Genomic DNA, 20,434 nt, shown 5'->3' with positions numbered 1-20,434 from the left:
AATTTATCACTGTCAACTTTAACAAACTGATTTAGGTCAGATAGTCAACGCTGTATATGTGAGCAAGGTTGAAGCAGTGCAGTGCAGGTAGACACAGACAGTGTTAAAGCCTTGTGCACACAAGTACACACACACACACACACACACACACACAGCAATTGATTCAACACACATATACACAATATACATACTCACACAAGTAATCAAACAAAGTAATCACCAGCATTTAAATCTCTCCCCAAGGAGTCTTGGTAATTATGGGAAGTCAAACACATGTAATGTTTTTTTTTTCTTCTGACTAAGTACATTTACATAAGCGCAGTGCGTCTCACAAAAAAAAAACCCTCACAGTGCTGGAATCCATCAAATCAAGCTATCCACAAGGGGGGTTGATAAGCCATTAAAATGAGGTGTGATTATGCACTTTGAAGCTCTTGTAAGTGCACTTGCATGTTGACATTATCAAAGTCTGATTTAAAGAAATACAATAGAGAAGCCGTTATATTAATATCAATGTAGGCAATACCTACAAATTGAATTTGCTGTAGTAGAGACAATTAGATTGGCTTGTATAAGATTAAGCAGCTAATTATCAAATAAGGAGATTCAACTGAATTAACTTGTGCACAAAAGTTTGGCTAACTATAGTATGCGTTTTGGATTAGTTAGGTTGCAAGGAGACAGTTTATAAAACTACAACTGATCATTTTAAAAGTTTGCAAGTCAATCTGACGACATGAATGCTTCTTGTACTTCACCTTACATCATGCTCCGTGATAATGGCATTGCTGTCAACATATTGGACTGGTTGGTCTTAAAGCTGCTCTAATTACTTTTTATACGAATAACGGTTTGTGTTACGTGATAGGAGTCGCTCGTAGTGATGAACCCACAGAAAATGATTATCCAACTCTATAGTTCCCCCATTCAGCTCATTATTTGGGCTTTCCAGTACAGCCTGCAACTTAAGCGTTTGGGTTCACTCACAGTTCTCATTAACGCTTTCCACCCTGAGCATGCAGCTGAGAAATCTCTGATAAAGCGGCTATATGCTACCTACTAGAAAAATACTTGTAATGTAATGTAAAAATGTAATGTCCGCAACACTGCTTTAAACTCCAATATTTAATATACATGCAATGTTTCGACCCTACTGGGTCTTCTTCAGGCAAAAACAAAAAAAGGAAGAAGAAGACCCAGTAGGGTCGAAACATTGCATTTATATTAAATATTGGAGTTTAAAGCAGTAGGGTCGAAACGTTGCATTTATATTAAATATGGGAGTTTACAGCAGTGTTGCGGACATTACATTTTTTCACAACGTGTATTTGTTAGCCTTGAATGCAAAATGTATCAACAAAAAGGATGTTTGGAGGTATAGGTTTGCTTTGTTACCCCTCACATTGCCAATTAGGATTCATCATTTAATAAGAGGTCACTGCTATATCTGGTACAATTATCCAGGGGGCGGAAAACGTATCCTCAGATGACTTTAATGCACCACGAGTATAAACAATATTAAGTTGGTGACACATTTCCTAGGCATTTGTCTATTTTTATTCTCCTGACAGAATGAAGGACTGATGGAGGAACTTAAAAAGCTGAAGGCCAAAACAACAAACAACTTTCTTCGAAAACTCAAGGGAGGCACACAGCTGCCAACACACAGCTGAGCGTCTGAAGGGACACACAAAGACACAATGACACGCACATACAGCAGTTCTTTCTGTACACCCTCACCCACATGCACACGCACACACACACACACACAGCGCGCCCAGTACATCTGGACCCATTGGGGTCCCCTGTATGTAGGTCATTCTACACAGGGAATATTATTGTGTTACAGCTGTGTCCTTCTCTGCAGCATTCCGCATAGCACACGCAAAGACAAAGATGTGCACGCACATACAGTAAACACACACGCGCACACACACACACCCACACACACACACACACACACACACACACACACACACACACACAGAGCAGAAGAGATCGGAACAGACATCTCTATTTTTTCTTCGGCTACTGTCAGACTAAGGACTAACTCTTCCACCCCCGCCAACACATCGCATCGCTCCGATATTCAACATGACATTTCGTTCAAAAAAAAAAAAAAAAAGAAAAGAAAAGGGGGGTAAAAAAAGAAAACAAATTCCAGTACCACCTTGGAACTGGCTGGTTGCGTTGAGAGCTATCATATTGAATTACATAGATGCACTGTCAGTGGCTTTCTAGGTATATTGGCTGTAGCTAGCGGGGAGTAAATGTCATAAAGATACAGTGAAACGACTGTGAAAGGACATTGGTGATAAGTTAAAAAAGGGCAGGATGTGGTGGGGTGGGGGGGGGCTTTGAGTGGGTGTACTACTGGGATATTCAGACAAACATCCAAATATATTCAGAGTGAGGGCTGCGTCGCCTGGCTGAGGTTTGACCTTCCTCTATACAGATGCTCCAGGAGCTGTGCCGTGATTTTGAAAGTCTGCTCCAGTCAGAGTGAATTAGGGATTTCAGTCTGCAGTCTGTTGACAGCTCTTGACAAGTACAGCTGAATGGTTGCCGTGGGACGCACTCGGGACTTTTTCTACCACTGCTTCCTGCGGTGTCGTAATTTCAGAAAATAGCTGTAGAAAGTGTAGAAGTGAAAGTGACATCGACAGCATTCACACTGTGGGTGGTGCTAAAAAAAATAGTTGGAGCTTGTGACGCTTCACGTAGAAAACAGAAGTGTAACTCAATGATGATGTGGCAACAACTTTTCTTTTTTTAAAGATGCAACTTTAGGTTGGATTTGCTGAGAGTTGGACAACATTTGCACATCAAAAAGGTTTATACAGTGAATAAGGGGTCCTGGATTAGAGCTTGGAGACAAGCTTAGTGTCTGCATATCATCAGCATCCTGGAGAAACAATTCTATTCTTAATACCACCTTTTATGTTTCCGCATAACTCGAGGACAGAGCCCTGCTGTTGACAGTGCCTTGTCACGGACATAAACTGTAGCAAACGTTTTCCTATCATGATTTAAATCTGTTTGCCCACATTCAATTGTTTTTCTAGTTATATGAACATAATTATTTCGTGGATCAGGTGTCCTGTTATTAGCCTGTTAATTTATCTTGAGAAGTAGGTATGTATAGAGCTTTATGCTCAAAAAACTAAAACTCAACTTGCCATGTTAAAGCAGGCGAAATGGCAGGTTTACGACAAAAGGAAGCACAATATTTGCTTTTTTTTTGAAACAGTGTGCAGCTATCATCACTCCTGAATCAGGTCGGCAAACATAGGTTACATGAAAAAGAGAGAAACTGAAGGAGAAGGGGATGCTAGAGGGCAATTTTAACATGTAAGAGAAGCATTCTGGTGCACTCCAAGATGAAAAACGGAGAAATAAATATGTATTCTGCTGTGGGTATCTTGCAAAGGGTTCCAAAAAAATCTGTGGCACAGACGCTGCCGAATACACAACCCATTACGCAGACTATAACTTTCAGTTTAACAACATTATGTTCAAGTGCATATATTTAATTCTCAGATGATTAATAAATAACAATTATAATATATTCATCATTATTAAAAATGAAATGGATTTGGGGACTGTTGGTTAATTGGAAGACGTCATCGTGGACTCCTGGAAACTGTGGAGAACATTTTCCACTATTAACCGCCGGATGTCGCTCACCTTGCGCTCTCTCTGCGTTGACGTTATCATACTACGTTCGCTTCAGGAAACAACAACCTTCGAGCTAGTAAGCTGTCAAGCTCCACGCTGAAAATGGCAAGTGCTGAAAAACATATTGTTCTTGCAACAAGGCAGGTCTGCTTGGTTCTTTCAGGGAATGATAGTAAAGATTTTCAAAGAATATGTTTACCGCATTTATTGTCTAACGTTAACTGGGACGTTTTGGGACCGAATGGTGGGGATTGCTGTGGACGAAGTACACACCGGGCTACACTGGTAAGAGCAAATTACATTTCACCATGTATCCAGCTAATTTGAATAGCTCACGTTACTGTATTGTGTGAACAGTTAACGTCATTTAATATTGTATGTGACGTTTTCTTTTGCGGGGTGCAAATGTTCCACCAAAACAAGTTCCTTCCCGAGACTGTTTTGCAGAGCCGCCGTCGCTGCGTCCGGAGCTTAGCGCTGTGGGATTGATATTGGTTTAAAGAAATGCGAACAACCCAGAGCGGTTTTTTTTCTCCTATCCCAGAATGTGTTTGGTGTAGCCAGACCTTACTCCCCAGCGCTGTGGAGATACGTCCGGCAATGTTAGACTAAACATGTTACATGTTGTGTACTGTTAACTGTCCACAGTGTAGACTCTACACCATCGAAATAAAGCGAAGCTAATACAAATGCATGAAAAATGGAGGAGGCACTGTGGGACTTAAAAACCTCTCAAATCCAAAACTGGCAGCACCGGCAGCGAAGAACTGCTGACGCCTGCACAGCTGTTAGTGTGGATACACTTCAGTGGATAGAAAGAAACATGGTTTTCAATCTGCAGACATGTCTGGAGGTTCACTGTGGTCGCGTTGAACATGTTATGCGAGTTGCGACATTGTCTACCCGTAATGGATTTAGCATCAACAGCACTGTACGTTGGTGCAAAGTCTGCAGATCTGCACTTTTTGAATTGTGAATGTACAGCCGTATATTTCTATCAGGGGGGGTCTGGTCCCTGAAACTTCCACTGCCTTGTTTTCAGCAACAGGCTAGCTGAAGGCCAATGAAAATAAACATGTTAATTAAGCGTTAAATATTTAACAGCAGCCTTGGTGTGCAAGCTCAATGAAGCGTATCCTGGATCTGTCAAAGGGAAATTGTTGAGAAAAGACGCGGGGGCTTATTCACATAACTCAACAACAAGGTTAGAGTGACATTATGGGCTGAGATTGTCAGGCTAGAATGTTCTCATATTCATAAACATGAATTACTGGGTCTGTGTGGATACACCAAGTAGAACAGGTGTTTTTTTTTCTTTGTCCTTATTAACTGCTTTTTTAACAAATCAGACACACTGAAAACTGACCCAGTTATTTATCGAATAAGAAAGATAAGAAATAATAGATGAAGAAAGACGTCTACCATGAAAGGTCTCAGCCCATAATATGCAGCGAGTCCGAAATGGGACTGGAAAAGTGCATCAGTTTAAGAAAGGCAAAGTCACGTCAGATGTAAAATGTCACTGATGGAGACAGAGATGAAGACACAGAAGACGCAGAGTCGTGATCTGACCGTGACTTTGTGTTGTCCGGTGAGGTTGGGCCATTCGCAGAGCAGCTGGCTCTCAGACAGGGTGAGGACGCAGGGAGTCTCGCCGATCAGCACCGTGTAGTTGAGGCGACTGTTACCCGGAGCTGCGGGGATCAGGTTGCGACCCTAAACACAGACAGAGAAAAATGTGGTGAGGGAGAGGCATTCGGCTCTTTTAAGCATACTAAAGTGTGTGTGTGTGTGTGTGTGTGTGTGTGTGTGTGTGTGTGTGTGTTCATCATAATAAAAGGAACATGTCACAGATGTGTTACTGCTGTTTTTTGGACAACATTGGAGCTCTATGGCTTTGGACACACACAAACACACACACAATCCTGCTACGCCCCGGTCACTTCTTCCCTCCTCTGCATCACACACATACACACATACACACACACACACACACACACACACACACACAGACACACACACACACACACACACACACACACACACACACACACACACACACACACACACACACACACACCCACACACAGTTAATAAGATCTATTTTCATGGAGTTTTTGTTGACAATGAAAAAGAATAAAAAAGAATTTAGAACATCAAAAGACAAAAGGTATTTGTTACTCCTTTGCAAGCATCAATTGTTTGCTTGCAACTGTAGAATTGCTGATTCACTGTTCTTGTTCATCAGATTGTTGTTTAATGTCTGAATTGTTTTTGTTTTGTTTCTAGGATTGAATATTCCCATTTTTGTATTCTATTTTAAAACAATTCTTAACAACTCTAACCGGAGAAAAATAGAAATAAAAGAAAAATAAGACAGGAAGATAAAGAAGTGGGTAGAAAAGTGCACTTATGCACATGCTGTATACACTACATAGAGGCAGTGGGAGGCACGCAAACTCTCATCCACCAATACTGTTTTGTCTTCTGTCCACTGAACTGAATTCCACACATAAAGTCTGTACCGGAGGTGTGTAAATTCTAACATTTCTGTTCCAGTTTTTCATTTCAATATCAAGTCCAACAGCTCCTATTTGACACACACTTTGTCCGTGATGGAAGGAGAAGCAGTTGGTGCTGTGAGCAACAGCAAGTAAACAAAAAGCAACAGGGGAAAGATGAATACAAAGAAAACAAGACAGATAGGAAAACGTGGCAAGAAAACATCAGGAGAGCAGAAGTGAGGAGTGGAGAGAGCAGAGGAGAGATTACGAGAGGTAGAACGAGATGAAAGGAATATACACTTAAGTGAGAAAGAAAATGGGAATGAGCAGAAAACAGAGCTTGCGAGCGGGCGAGATAGACAGAGAGAGAGATAGCTGCCGCGTCTCCCGCTGCCTTAGCAGCGGGGCGCAGAGACAGACTCCGTTTTCCAATCCCATCGTCTCTGCAGGCCGCCACCCAGCCCCGCTCTGCAACCCTGTAAACATGCATCCCATTCCATCTCGCAGACACACAAACACACACGCACACACACACAGCCTCCTCAACCACACACACACACACACACACACACACACACACAAAACTCAACCATACACACACAAACACACACGCAGAGATCAAGCAACACATGCACTCAAGTTGAAGCCAAACATGGAGCTGTTGCCACACATACACACAACAGGCAATAAGCATCATGCGGGGACACGCTCTCAAAAAACACACAAACACACACAGGATAGCACTCACTAAACACTGAAACCAGATAAATGTTTATTTGTGTCTCACGCTAACACACCTCAGTGAAAACACACCCGACACTTCAGATGAGAAATTAATTGCGTGGCGAGCGCAGTGCACGCATCTCTGAGAAATGCAACCCCCCACATCCCCGCATCCCCATCCGCCAAATTGCATTTTTGTCCATTTCATCAGTGCTTCCAATGGGTAGGCAGTTCCACCAACAAGCCAAGCAGGAGATTTGGCAATTACAGAGAGGCTCTTTGCTAATAAATTTTCATTTAAGAAATAAATTACGACGGTTATGCTGCTTTCAATCTCTTCATGGAAATAAACAGCGTAACACACTCTCTGTGATAACATAAGAGATAGTCAAGGCACATTGTAGCAGAAGATAAACGCACTGAACAATGGATTCAACACATCAATGTGACATTGATCTAAAAGAAATGGATATTATACTGTCCCTATATTGTGCAAAGACTCATGAAAGATGAAGTAAATGTGTTTTACACATTGTGCAGCCCACGTACTGTCAGCAGTTAATAAATTGTATTTTTGCCCCCTTTTTTTCGTTTTTTGCAGACACTGCTCCGCTGGTTATTTCAGTTAATTTCGCATTTGTAATATTCCTCTCCAATAGCTATTTTACTTAATATTTCAGGTGAGCTCCAGGAGATAACTCAATGACACATATACACATGACTCAGGAATTGCCAATTCATTTCATATACTTATGTCCAATCACTGTTAATGAAATTGAAAACCAATATAATCCAAATCTCCTGGACCGTGGGCCTTGTGTGCTTCCACACTGCCCTTCTGGCACTCGGAATTAATTACACAAATTGAAAAGGTTGTTATTTAAGAGGGCTCAAGGCTGCAGGGGAGGACGTCAGTCAAAGAAGTTGCTTTTAGTCACCTAAGGAAAGAAACTGGCTTTGGAAGGTGTGGACGTTTGCTTTCAGCTTTCAATTATTAATTTGTGAGATTTTCACCCCATCGAGAGACCTTGTAAACACAATCGAGAACTCTCTTTTTCTTTCTTGTGAGAACAAAAAATGCCAGTGAGTGTGTATTTGTGTGTGTGTGTCGGTGTAGTGTATGTAGGCATTGCCATTATTAATACAAGAGGAGTTCAATATGTTTGAGACTCTTGTAGTCAAGCTGAAAGTAGACAGCTTGGGAGCAAAACATTAGGAGCAAAACATTTACCTTCCACTACCCAAAACCTACCGTAGGTTTAAATTAAATATTTCTTTAGAACGTCTGTACAGGTGAACCAACACATCCTGTGTGGAAACACACTTTTTGTTGTGGCTGCTTCGGTGCTTATGGTTGAAAATCAATGGCACAACATTTAGTACCCATATTATTGTTAGCTAAATCAATCTTAGCTCTGTTTGCACTAAAAGAACAGCGCCGTCTTTCAGTTCTGTTCTGTAAAGCAAGCTTCTGTTCTGTTGATACAGGCAGTCAGGGAGCTTGGAGGTTGCTATATTTCTTAAACCTACATTGTGTAATTTTTTGAGTTGATTCTTAGCAAAAAAAACTTAGTTCTTTCACAAATATGTGCTCATTCATGTGTAATTACTTCCACCAACTAATCAACGTATTCTCGCAAGCGTAGAATCTGACATTCAGGATCATTCAGAATACATACGAGCGAGTCGCTCGAATGACTGCAGCCATGTTGCGCCTCCATCTTTAAAATACATTAGCCAAAGAGAGACATACCTCCGCCTTTCGCCCTCTTACACCTATTGGCACCGTGACGAATGCCAGGGGAGATTACTCGCCAGGGAACCGAAAAAAGAGAATTTAAAAGACAATGTGACAGGCAAAGCAACAAGACCAATTGGAGTGGCTAGAACAGCTGCATGTAAACGATGGAGAGAGCTTATTTCGGGTTCAGCCACCGTAGGAGGAAAGGCTAGAAAGTAGAGGATGGATACCCGAATCGAGCCCGTCTGGACCCGACGGTACCCGACGGGCCGGGCCGGGCCGGATTCGGACAGATATTTAGAAACGATGTTCGGGTTTGGGTCGGGCTCAGTCACATCAGCGTGATAAGGCAATGAACATTTTAAATTTAAAAAAGCTTATTATGTAGGTGCGTGCCTGTGTTAATTTGCCCTGTGTGCTCTGATGCGCTCATCTGTTGACATTGCCGAATGCCTTCCTACAGTTGCTTAATAAAAGCGGGCTTTCCACACAAACAAAGTATGTGTCATTAGTATGAGAAAAAAACAAGATTTTATCTGTGTCGGGCTCGGGTTGGGCTCGGACATAAATATCTTAATGCCTGTCGGACGCGGGCCGTGCTCGGACAGAAAAATGCGGCCCGATCCGCGCTCTACTAGAAAGTAATATTCAGTTGGTTGTCATATATAATTTCACTGCTAGATGGGAGAAATTCGTACACAATGTAGCTTTAAGATTTTCCAAAAGCAAAAGCATAAGGACACACGTGTTAGGAATGGATTCAGCAGTAAGTTTTATCTGCTCGGATGTAAGATACGTATATCCTTATAGCTAACTAGGTTACTACCTACAGGCCAAGCAGCACATCATCAATAAACTACATTAGGTTGTGGGTTTACAGGTTACATATAAAAAAAAGCCCCGTACACCACTAGCACATCTACTGTAGAAGCTGGACGCTATCCGAGTGTATAGGGTCACGTTAGCGACTCTGTCGTGCTCTTTTTTTTGGAACTGGGGAAGTTTACACAGCCAGTGATACTCAAGATAGGGTTACGTTCGCCGAATCATGTTAGAATGAAATAAAAGTCTAATGGGACTGACTAGCTCTACACTGGAATACAAAAACAATGCTGCTTTTCTATTTCACATGTTAGAAAAGTCCATAGAAATATGGGATAATATACTGTGTTAATATGAAGGAAATATTAAATTATTTTTTTCAGTAGAGGTCTTAGTTAGAACACGATGGAGCTAGCAAAGCAGTTTTGTGTTTATATGTGTGAGCGGGATTTATTCAGTTTGGGAAATCCCACGGTCTCTAAAGCTACAGCTCAAATTGTCTGGCTGACTAAACAGGGAGGCACCCATCTGCTAGTGATAGGGTCCGAGACTGAGAGAGCTTCATGGAGCTACATGGCTAAATATGCACCAAACAAGCCACTTTGAAATGTTGCTGTTCTCATGAATACAAAAGTTGGGTGACCCTCCCACATAGGCTAAAGAAAATGTGGATGACCCTCCCATCAACAAAGAATAAAAAGACATGACCCTCCCCTATTTTCCTCCAGTGGTCCATTCCATAAATACCGAACGGTCCCTAAGAAGTCCCCAAGCTCCCTAGATAAGAAGTGGTATTTAGCCAATACTGTTAAAAAAAGAAAAAGAGCTATACGAATTATACATAAAACTACCTACAGAACTAAAAGCACAAAAATTTCAAGATTTGATTGACCACAAAACAATTCAAACAATGTCCAGAGCAAATAATCAACAATTGCCTAGTAGGCTCCAGGGGCTGTTTCAACCACCTCAGAGAGAAATCACGCAAATTGAGAGGAATCTGTATATTCAAAAAATAAATATACACTAAACAATAAGAACAAATATAAAACTTCACTGCATTATGACGACGGGTGTTAGTCTGTGGAACAATTGTGAAAATGAGATACAATTTGTTTTACAATTTATCCAAACTTAAAAAACTATTCAGAAACTAAATATTGTATGGCTATGAGCTGGACCACTGATGTCTTTTTTGAGGACTGCTTGGCTTCTTGGTTAATCCATCCACATTATTTAGTTTTTGACTATAACAGCTGATCTGTTCAAGCTGACTGAGTCAAACAGTGACCCTTTATATTATCAACAATGAACATTAAGAGGGGGTAGGACTAGACAAGTTCTTTCCTTTTTACCCCTTTTGAACATGAAAAATATCATAATTTTTTTTTGCACATTTTACGCCTTTAATTCCACAGGACAGATGAAGACATGAAAGAGGAGAGAGAAGTGAAATGACATGCAGCAAAGGGCCGCAGGTCGGAGTATAACTCGCAGGTGCTGCATCGAGGAGTAAACCTCTATACTGTATATGTGCGCCTGCTCTACCAACTGAGCTAACCTGGCCACATGAACAATATCATTTGAGTTGCTTATTTGTTGCTTATATGTTGCTGATGATCTCGTTTGTTTTTCTTTTCTGTTTAAGGCTTATAAGTTCTATTTTGTATTTTTTTTTTGTCTTTTGTTTTTTAACAGTAAATTGACTAAACTAAAATCAGAGCACTGATGGAAGAACAAAAAATGAAATGTACAGGCAAGCAAAACTTGTGTCTTTCAGACCTTGAGAATGAGTGGCGACGTGGGCTTGAGCTCCAGTGTCCCAGAGGGACTCAACGGTTCAAACACAGGGTCGGGGTAGTAGCTGAACGTCTCGTTGACCACCACCAGAGCATTCACGTTGTCCATGTAGAACCCGATCTCATCTGGGCCTGTGCCGGTCTCAGAAAATCCCAGCTCTGAATCCGCCACCGATGGAGCCAGGCACACCATGACTGAGTTATTATACACCGTACAGTTCTGAAAGCGAGAGAGAGGAAACAAGAAAGTTCATAGCTTATGTTTTTTGGTCGATGACAGAGTGTTAAATGAGTAGGGAAAAAGACAATTCCTTAAGTCCTCTTTGTATGAAAGTATATACACTGAACGTGGACACAAAACTAAACGCACTACTTTTCATCATAATCTAGTTATCGTTCTATTTACAAGAGAATGTCTTGTATGAAACAGGCAGCATGGTCTTCTTTTGAAATATTGAGAATAACCTGCAGGCTATAATTCTGTTTTAAAATAGATCCGTCTATATTAACTGGGTATAATAACCCATCCTTTTTGTAAGTCACTGATGCTGTTCTACCGATTGCTAATGTAAATTGGTTGCAAATTTATGATCAACTGTTAATAATGGGCAATGTGCTGTGTGCCTTTGCTTGTACCTGAACATTTTTGACATCGTTGCTTTGGAGAATACATGAATATGTGATGTCACGACCATGTTTGCTTAAATTTTAGGGCCTTTTTTTTGCAGGTTTGAGACCATTTGCTACAAATGTATTTTACATTGACACCATGCATTTTTGCATACAGAAGATAATGTTATGATCACCTGTTAAATAACTTTTGATTTAAGTACAACCACAATATGTATGTATATAAATCAGTAAACTAAAAGACATTACTTCATTTCCCTTAACCCCAACCTGTGGCAAGACACTCCCCTGCTTCTACACCTAAGTCAAGACTAAGGAAAATGTAAATATTAAATAAGATGCTTATTGTTTGCCTTCATCTTTTATTTTCAGACAACATAACTGGCAAATGCAGTGCTATTCTGACGAGACCAAGTCCTGCTCCGAGCAGATCACAGTGATTTCAAATCAATCCACGCATTCAATTGCATTGCAATACAATAGTAATGACACTTTGACAAACACAAACTAAAGCAGACATGATGTTCATTGTGATGGATTGCCCATCTAAAGCAAGTCTCTGCAAGTTGGCTGTCATGCAGTAATGAAATGAACAAGAAAGGCTGTCTGGAAGGGTGGAAAAATGTATCGAAAAATTTAAAACACCATAGTATGCTTTGGAAAATGGCTGTCATTGCAGTATTCATGATTTGTAATAAATGGGTGACAATATTAAAAAACATGAGCGTGGTCCTTTAAGTGCAAAGTAGCACTTTGATAAAGGGCTGTGTGGGATGCGTCGTGTAGGCTGTTTGCCTCAATAAACGACAGCTTTATCTGCAGGATGTAGTGCCTCAGTATTGTTTAAAGTTCAGTTTTTACCCTTGACAAGTAAAGAGCTTCAACTCACAGCGACAATCACCAAAGTGCTTTGGGAGTCTATAGAACTGATAAAACTCTTCAACTTTTCAAACGGGTCTTCAGGTTTTTGCATGGATTTTTTTTCTTCTTCTCTTTATTCCCCAAAGCATCCTGCACACCCACTCACACACAACACACAAACACACACACACACACACACACACACACACACACACACACACACACACACACACACACACACACACACACACACACACACACACACACACACTCTCTCTCTCAAGTTGTCTCTTTCTTTTTGTGACATAAACACTCATGTGGTGCGCTGACATTTGAAAAGCTATGTGGCCTGAGGTAGCGTTAGATGTCTGAATCTGTAGCTGCGGAGAGCGCCGATGTGAGCAACACACAGAGAGACAGGCTGTCTGCCACCTTCAGTGGCGCTGTAGGAGTAGTTGTCTGCAGATATTCTTCTGTATGTCTGAATATAACTGTCAATGTCTGCACTGTGTTTATGTGTAAAGATGAATAAGGTATACTGTATATACTGCTAGGGTGTGTCGGTGAATTTATATTTGTGTGTGTGTGTCATTCACTTTACTGTAATACTCACATGAAAGGATTCCGCCTGCCCGTACTTGGCCCTGATCTTTGGTTCTCGGATGGTTGCAAGGTTGGTCCCGCTCACTGTAAGCAGAGTCCCACCGCTGCAGGGAGGAAGTGAGTGGAGAAGAAGAGAGTAAGAGAAGAAGAAGAAATGTCCGGTAGGTAGACAGTTCCTTCTTTAGGGCAAACAAATCGCTCCCTGTTTCAGAGGTATTTACGATTGGTAGCAGACCAAAGTACCTGCAAAATGGACATGTGGAAATGATGTGACAAATGTTCCTAAAGCAGCACTGTGGCAACATCTGATTACATCACTGACATTAGAGACCATTAAGCTGCAATAGGGAAGAAACATACAATATTATGCTCATAATAAGAGTTTATTGCAAATAACATGCTGAGTCACAACTTTCAGCCAACATAGCATGTGATCAGCTAACCCTGTCTCCTAGAAGTTACCTTTACGTACTACCAATCTGTTTTCCAAATTTCATAGCGAGGTCAAACGCTGCGTGGATTGAGACAACAAACAACTGTTTTTTCAAGTGAGGCGCTAAATTTATGTGACGCACAGGAGCCGTAGGGCGGTGGTCAGAGTGTCACCTGTGGTTAGGTTTAGGCAAAAAAAGCACTTTGGTTAAGATCAGGGAAAGATTGTTGTTTCGGTTAACACATCACATATCGTGCTTCAAGTCACTGCTGACTTTCTCTATATTAAACCAAGACCAAGTTCTGTGAATGCCTAAATACAGTATAACCATCTTTATGTATAACCCTAACCCATCTTTATATTTAATTTAAACAACATTTTGTCATTATGTTAAAGCTCCCATATTATGCTAATTTTCAGGTTCATAATTGTATTTTAAGGTTGTAACAGCACAGCACTATCTCACTGCTGCAGCTCCTCTTTTCACCCTGTGTTCAGGTCTCTGTTTTAGCTACAGAGTGAGACATCTCTTCTTCTGTACTATCTTTGTTTGTAGTCGCACATGCGCAGTAGCTAAGTAAGGATAATGTTAGCTAGCTGTTTCCATAGACCGTAAAATAAAGGCTGTTTCTCCAACTTCGGTCAGTTACAAGGCAGGATTTGCTGGGAGACTTCTTCTAAACAAGTAAGTAGTTCCTTTGTAGATTATGGTGAACTTGTGTGTGTTGCAGCAGTGCTTTGCCATTGAGAAGAGGTAGCATGCTAGCGCTAGCATGCTAACAGTTGCGGTTAGCCAGCTCGTTTCGGCTTGTGACGTAGAAAGCCCTGCATATTTTGAACAGCTCATCGGAGACTGAAGGCAGGACACATTCAGAAACCCGTATCTCACTCAAAACAGCATGGATGTTTTTTTTTCAAAGTTTGTATGCGTGTGGAGACACAAAATAACACCCCAAATCCCAGAAAAAGTGTTTTTTTTTCACAATATGGGCACTTTAAAAGAAACTTAACACTGGCTGTATTACGGTTCAACCAAATTTGTTTTTGCAAATTACTACTATATGTTAGAAGCCAGGGTTGGTCAGAATGGGAAATGAAGATAAGGAGCAGAATTAACACTGGCATTTGCAGTTGTATAAAACTGGGTTGTTCACTCAGTGTGTGCAGCTATTATTACAAAGTTTATAACGTTTTTTATTAAAAAATAATTTGCGTGCCCTGGGCATCAGGTAGGGCTTAGGGATGAACCCTTTATTAAGGAGAGAATGAGGACACAAGGGAGCATGTGTAAGTGAAAGAGAAAAAAGGACAAAGAGAGAGTAAGAGGCAGAGTGAGAAACTGAGTGAAGGGGAAAGATCTACAGAGCTACTCTACACACTTAAATCACAACTCTTATCTATGTGTAAGTAGTGTTTGCCTTGAGCCGGTGAAGGTCTCTGGACCGAATCCGGTAAATAATAATGATAGAACTTGGCTGATGCCCTGAGCTTCATTTTGTTGGTGAGTAGTGTGTGAAGGCAGACTCACACCCTCTTGGTGTAACAATGTCAATGTGGTTCAATGCAGATCAATTCTTAGAAGATGTCTTTTTTTTCTTTCTTTTCTTACGACCAGTAAATGTAATGTAAATGCTTGTAGATATGAAACAACCGCTGAATTCCACCAGTGAAATTGGCAAATCGTTTTTGGAGTTTGTGATGTAAGTGTCCTTATGGAATGGACTGAACAATGACATCAAACAGAGCCAAAATATCATTCAGTTCATACTGTTCCAATAGTTCAATACTTGACCAATACAGAAAGGAATAGACCGAAACATAGGAATGGAATTGTAATGTAAAGGTATTGTTGTATGTTATTGTAAGTTATTGTAAGACCTGAAAGATTGTATGCTGTATTTGCCTATCTATTTGTTTTGTAATAACATGATATTGTGAAGTAGGGGCAGGACCTTATAAGCTGTATGCTTCCGCCAGAAGTTTAAATACCCTTCAGTGGTCTCCGAAGTTGGTCTGACTCAACAAGATTGGTGGAGTTGTTTCTTTTAATGACCGCCCACAATGCAAGATTACTAGTGCTGAGAAAGGATCATGAAGTTCACGAAAAAACAAAAAAACAAAACAATATTCATGATAGAAGGACTCTTGCCACTTTTAAAGACAACGGGGTTAGTCTTTCATTTTCACTGCAACACTTAAATTGGATTTATGAGGTTTTCATCAAGGATGTCTTACCTTCTCGATGTTTACCTTGTTTCACAGTGGCAGTTGCAACCTCTGAGTACTCTACTCTGTTTTCTGCTCGGAGACGTTCGCTGCTGCCTCGACTATCTGTGCCCTCTGAGAAATATAGCTTGTAAGATTCCCTTTCTGTAGGTTTCTCAGTGCCTGGAGGAGGATAGACTGTAGTCTCTCGCACTGCTGTCGGAAATAAAAGGCTAATACAAAACCTTGTATCTTGAGAAAGTCATCAACAATATGCAGCTCCCTAACTGCACATTGGACACTAAAGTATTTTTGAAAACATACAGTGGGCATTGAATGGGTATTTTGGGCCTAGTTTGTAGTTCAAACACCAATGACCAACAACCACGATTAAGATATCTCCGTAGGCATCTTACGGGCTGGATGTGGAGTGTAATGCATCTCATTTTCTGCTCAGAGATCCATGTGCCTGACTGCGGCCTCAAGTATCTACCCCTTGAAAGCTAGTGTTTTTAAGATTTACTCCCTTTTTTTGCTTTGGGTATCTTTATTGGTGTCTGCTCTCTGCAGGGGTAGGGAATGGCCCATTGCCCCTGATGCGACTATTTAACTACGGGAGTCTCTATTCTTTAGACAGACCCGCCATTTGTCTCATACTGAAGTCACTCAAAAAATATCTACGGGAGCTGGCCTTATATAGTGCTCTCCCTGTTCTTTATCCCCATTCTTCTAGGATTCAGGATAACTTGGATGGCTTTGAGTAATCCAGCAAGTCTGCCTTTATTGCTTCCATGTGAAAGCAATGGACCAGCCACATGAAGTATCCCTTGGACTTTCTGCCATTTGACACAAACATCGGGAGTATTTTCACCATGTTTAACTTTTGCAGCTGCCAGTGGATGAATGATGACTCCAACAATGACCCACTGCTTCTAAATTGTAGGATTACAATGTGATGGCTGGAGCTGACAACAATTTGTCTTTACACCAGTCAAGCTTAAGATGGGGCTACATATGCCGAGTCCTACCTCCCTGACAAGGAAGGTATACTTCCCTGTGGTAGTCTGAGTCGCTCCTAATTCTAAAGTTATAGTACTTCAGGCCATTATAAAAGGCCACGCAGGTAGACACAATGATTACAAAGTTATGTTACAGCATCATGCCACTCACTGAGGCATTGCACGAGCCTTAATCCCTGGCTCTGCGTGCAGCTCAGAGAGTATCCTCTCCAACCCGCCACCGCAGAAGGATAACCAGGCACATTCCTTCTGGTGGGTTATCATGTGTTAGCATTGATTTCTGCAAAACACAGGTGTCTTTTCATTGTAGACATTAATCTGACACTTATCCAGAATGACTAGTGTAAAAGCACCAACAGCAGAGCAAGTGATATGGTGATACAAAGCAGAGACAGAGCTTAATATCTTGAATAGAGAGTGTGGCCGTCTAACGCTAGGCATTCATCTCTCAATCTAATCCAGGAAGACTATGGTAATGATAAGTAGGGACAGGGAGTAAATAATGAAGGTAGATGCACCATCTCTGGCATTGTTGGTAGACAAATGGATTCAAGTCTGGTTATTCTTCTCAACTAGAGTTTTTTTTTCTTTTGCTTTTGGCAGGTTGCCCATTACTGGCTATTGCGACTGAGGTCCCATTCATCCTAGATTTCTTTGGATAACAGGATCATGTGTAAGATATGATTGTAGCTGTTAGTGGGGATATCAAGTCTTTGACTGGTGTTTTGAAAGCTGAAGTAGGTGTATTTCTCTGCTTCTACTTTCACACACTATTCAAATTCACATAACACTCATACAATACTGTAGTCTTATCATTTCTAGTACAGCACTGCAATCTTCAAGAGCCAAATTCAGTTTGAGCAACTGGAAACGAGACACTTCAGTCCATAATGGCTGAGTGCCATGAAACTCTGCTACGATGTGGTGAAATTAATTTTGTACAAATCAAGACTTTTGAGCAGTCTAATTAATGTTAAGAAGTGCAAGTTGTAATGTTATAAAACTTCCATCTAAACTGAACAACAAAATATGTTTTTCTTTTCTTTCTTTTTTTATCTCCTACGTTCCACTTTGAATGCAAATTAGTTTTGTGATGTATCACGGCAAGGGTACTCCTGGATTCTTCATTTACATATTGTTGCATAAGCAATGCTTTAATACCTTTATGTTCAATACTGTAAACTGTGTTTGCTCATATACTAGCATTATATTACTGTGCTTTTTATAAGGGAGATGAAGGCGGCTGTTTAACAAAAGGAGCAATGGATCTGACAAAGAAGGCCACATTCAAATGAACAGATTTTTAATAATGTTTATGGCATTGCCTCAAATGCATCATAGGACTAGGCAGACTGCACTTCCTATACTGCCTGTCCTCTGTCTCCTTTCTCCTCCTCCCCTCTCCGCCTCAGCTTGATGTATATTTGTGCTGAATCCCTCTGTCCCCGTTGCTCCTCTCTTTGTCTAAGTGAGTCTCTTTAGCTCAGGTACATGCTTCAGGGAACAGACAACAAGACAATCAAGATAAACTCCCAGGGATGGCTGGAGAAATCCAACAACTGTTGTTAGCATTTCTCTCTGTCTGCTCCCCTTTTTTCTCTTGCCATCTCTGTCCTCACTTTCCGTTTTACTCTTTTCCTTTTCTCACCCTCTCTTCGGTCTAATCCTGCTCTAACTGACCGTCAAATATGATATTCTAATATTTTTATAAAACATTTTCAACAGCAGGGGAAAACCAAGCTCTGTGAGCCCTAGACATAACGATAGTAGCAAGTATCCTCAGGGTTGTGGTTATGCCGTGACAAAGTTGACCGTGACACTGGAAACACCAGTTGTGATTACAATACATCAAAAGGGGGAAGATTAGCTTAGAATTAGACATTGCCTAATTCAAACAGAAAAAAACAAATGGCTAAAAAATAAATGAAACGCACCCTTAAAGGGATAGTTTGGATATTTTGAAGTGGGGTTGGATGAGGTACTTATCCAGGGCGGTCTGGGGGCAAGGTAAAGCGGTGAAAATAGTCTTAATATAGGTAAACTGGGCCTTTTTTTAGGTGGCAAAAATTCTTTTTTGCTGTGTGGCCCCTTCTACAGCAGTACATTGCTTAGCTTCTGTGTCGGTACTTTGCTCTGTTTCTCCAAACAGGAGACGTGCTGACTCCAACCTACTGTAGGTAATACACTGATATAAAACCCCTATTTAAAAGATACAAACTATCACCTTAAGGCTTTAAGGATATCCTTTTAAAGCTCACACCAGCATTAAACAGCAAGAAGTTGTGGCAAAATCAGATAATTTAAATGGAATCATGAATCACTCATGGTTGCGAAATAATTTAAGCACATTTTATTAGTTTATTTTTGGCAAACTCTGACACAGATTTGCACTTTTGAAAAACAGCAAGCCATCCTGACAGGGCTGTGGGAGAGCAGGAAGATAGAAAATTGAGTACAAATGGCAAAAATACATGTTTTGAATAAACAGTGTGAACTAAACGACCTGTTAGCAACCAAGCTAAAAAGCTTGCTAACTTATGCTAGTTTATTAACAGTTAGCAAGCTAGCTAGCATGAAGAGCTATTCCCCCACTTCAGTAACTCGTTATTGATTGAAACAATGTAAAATCCTTGGAACTACAAGACAGTTAATGGCCCAGTACGGAGGAAATACAGAAGAAGTTTAGAGAACTATTGGGACTGACTAGTATGCTCCCGGCTTGCTAGCATGTCAGCCATTAGCTCTCCAACTACATTAGTTCACCAAATACCCCTGCCAGTATCCCTACGCCACCAAGCCTATAGTTTCTAAGGACGTGTGGATGAACTTTGCTACTTTCTGGTGTGACCTTTATGCTTGTAATTAAATAAATACTATGGTTAAGTAAATTTGCACTTTCAGGTTATTGGATTTATTATGAGAGCTGCAAGATTGTTGCCTGAACATCTATATTTAGACCTGGCCACTATCAGTGCAACCTGTTTTCTAATGGTTACAATTAAGCAGCTGCACTGGAATAGTAGGGATATACAGCCTCTTGCCTAAAGACACCTTAGCAGTACTTGTCGAAGAAATGTCACACCCCATACTAATTTGCTTTATTTATCCAGCCAGTTTGGGAGGAGATTTGAATATTCAAGTCCAAAATTGCTTCTCTAACCTCTGCTGCTGCCCAAATATCTTTCCTCAGTGTCCCAGATGAGCACTACTCATTGATTTATTTTTTGAAGTGCTCTGTCTTCTTCCTAAATGGAATATCATCAGCCAAGCAAAATGATAATGCACTCTATCTCTTCTCCTTGCTCTTTTCTCTTCTCACTGTCCTTTATCCACTCTTGCTATCATCTACCAAGCATAATGATAATGCTCTGCAGGCATGCATGTATAAGCACAAAGGCAGACAATGAGGCAGAAAT

General features: G+C 40.7%; 1 protein-coding gene across 1 annotated transcript in view; it reads right to left on the bottom strand.

The window, feature by feature from the left end:
- Positions 1 to 20,434, bottom strand: part of LOC120559298 (plexin-A1-like) — a 296,826-nt gene that overhangs the window by 45,331 nt on the left and 231,061 nt on the right. The window contains 3 exon segments of the mRNA XM_039800924.1: positions 5,251 to 5,394; positions 11,251 to 11,487; positions 13,372 to 13,465. Of these exon segments, the coding sequence (XP_039656858.1) occupies positions 5,251 to 5,394; positions 11,251 to 11,487; positions 13,372 to 13,465 (475 nt within the window).

The sequence above is a fragment of the Perca fluviatilis genome, chromosome 5 (assembly GCF_010015445.1).
Source record: "Perca fluviatilis chromosome 5, GENO_Pfluv_1.0, whole genome shotgun sequence".
NCBI lineage: Eukaryota > Metazoa > Chordata > Actinopteri > Perciformes > Percidae > Perca > Perca fluviatilis.
The sequence above is the reverse complement of the archived record's forward strand: the minus strand, read 5'-3'. Positions and strand labels throughout refer to the sequence as shown.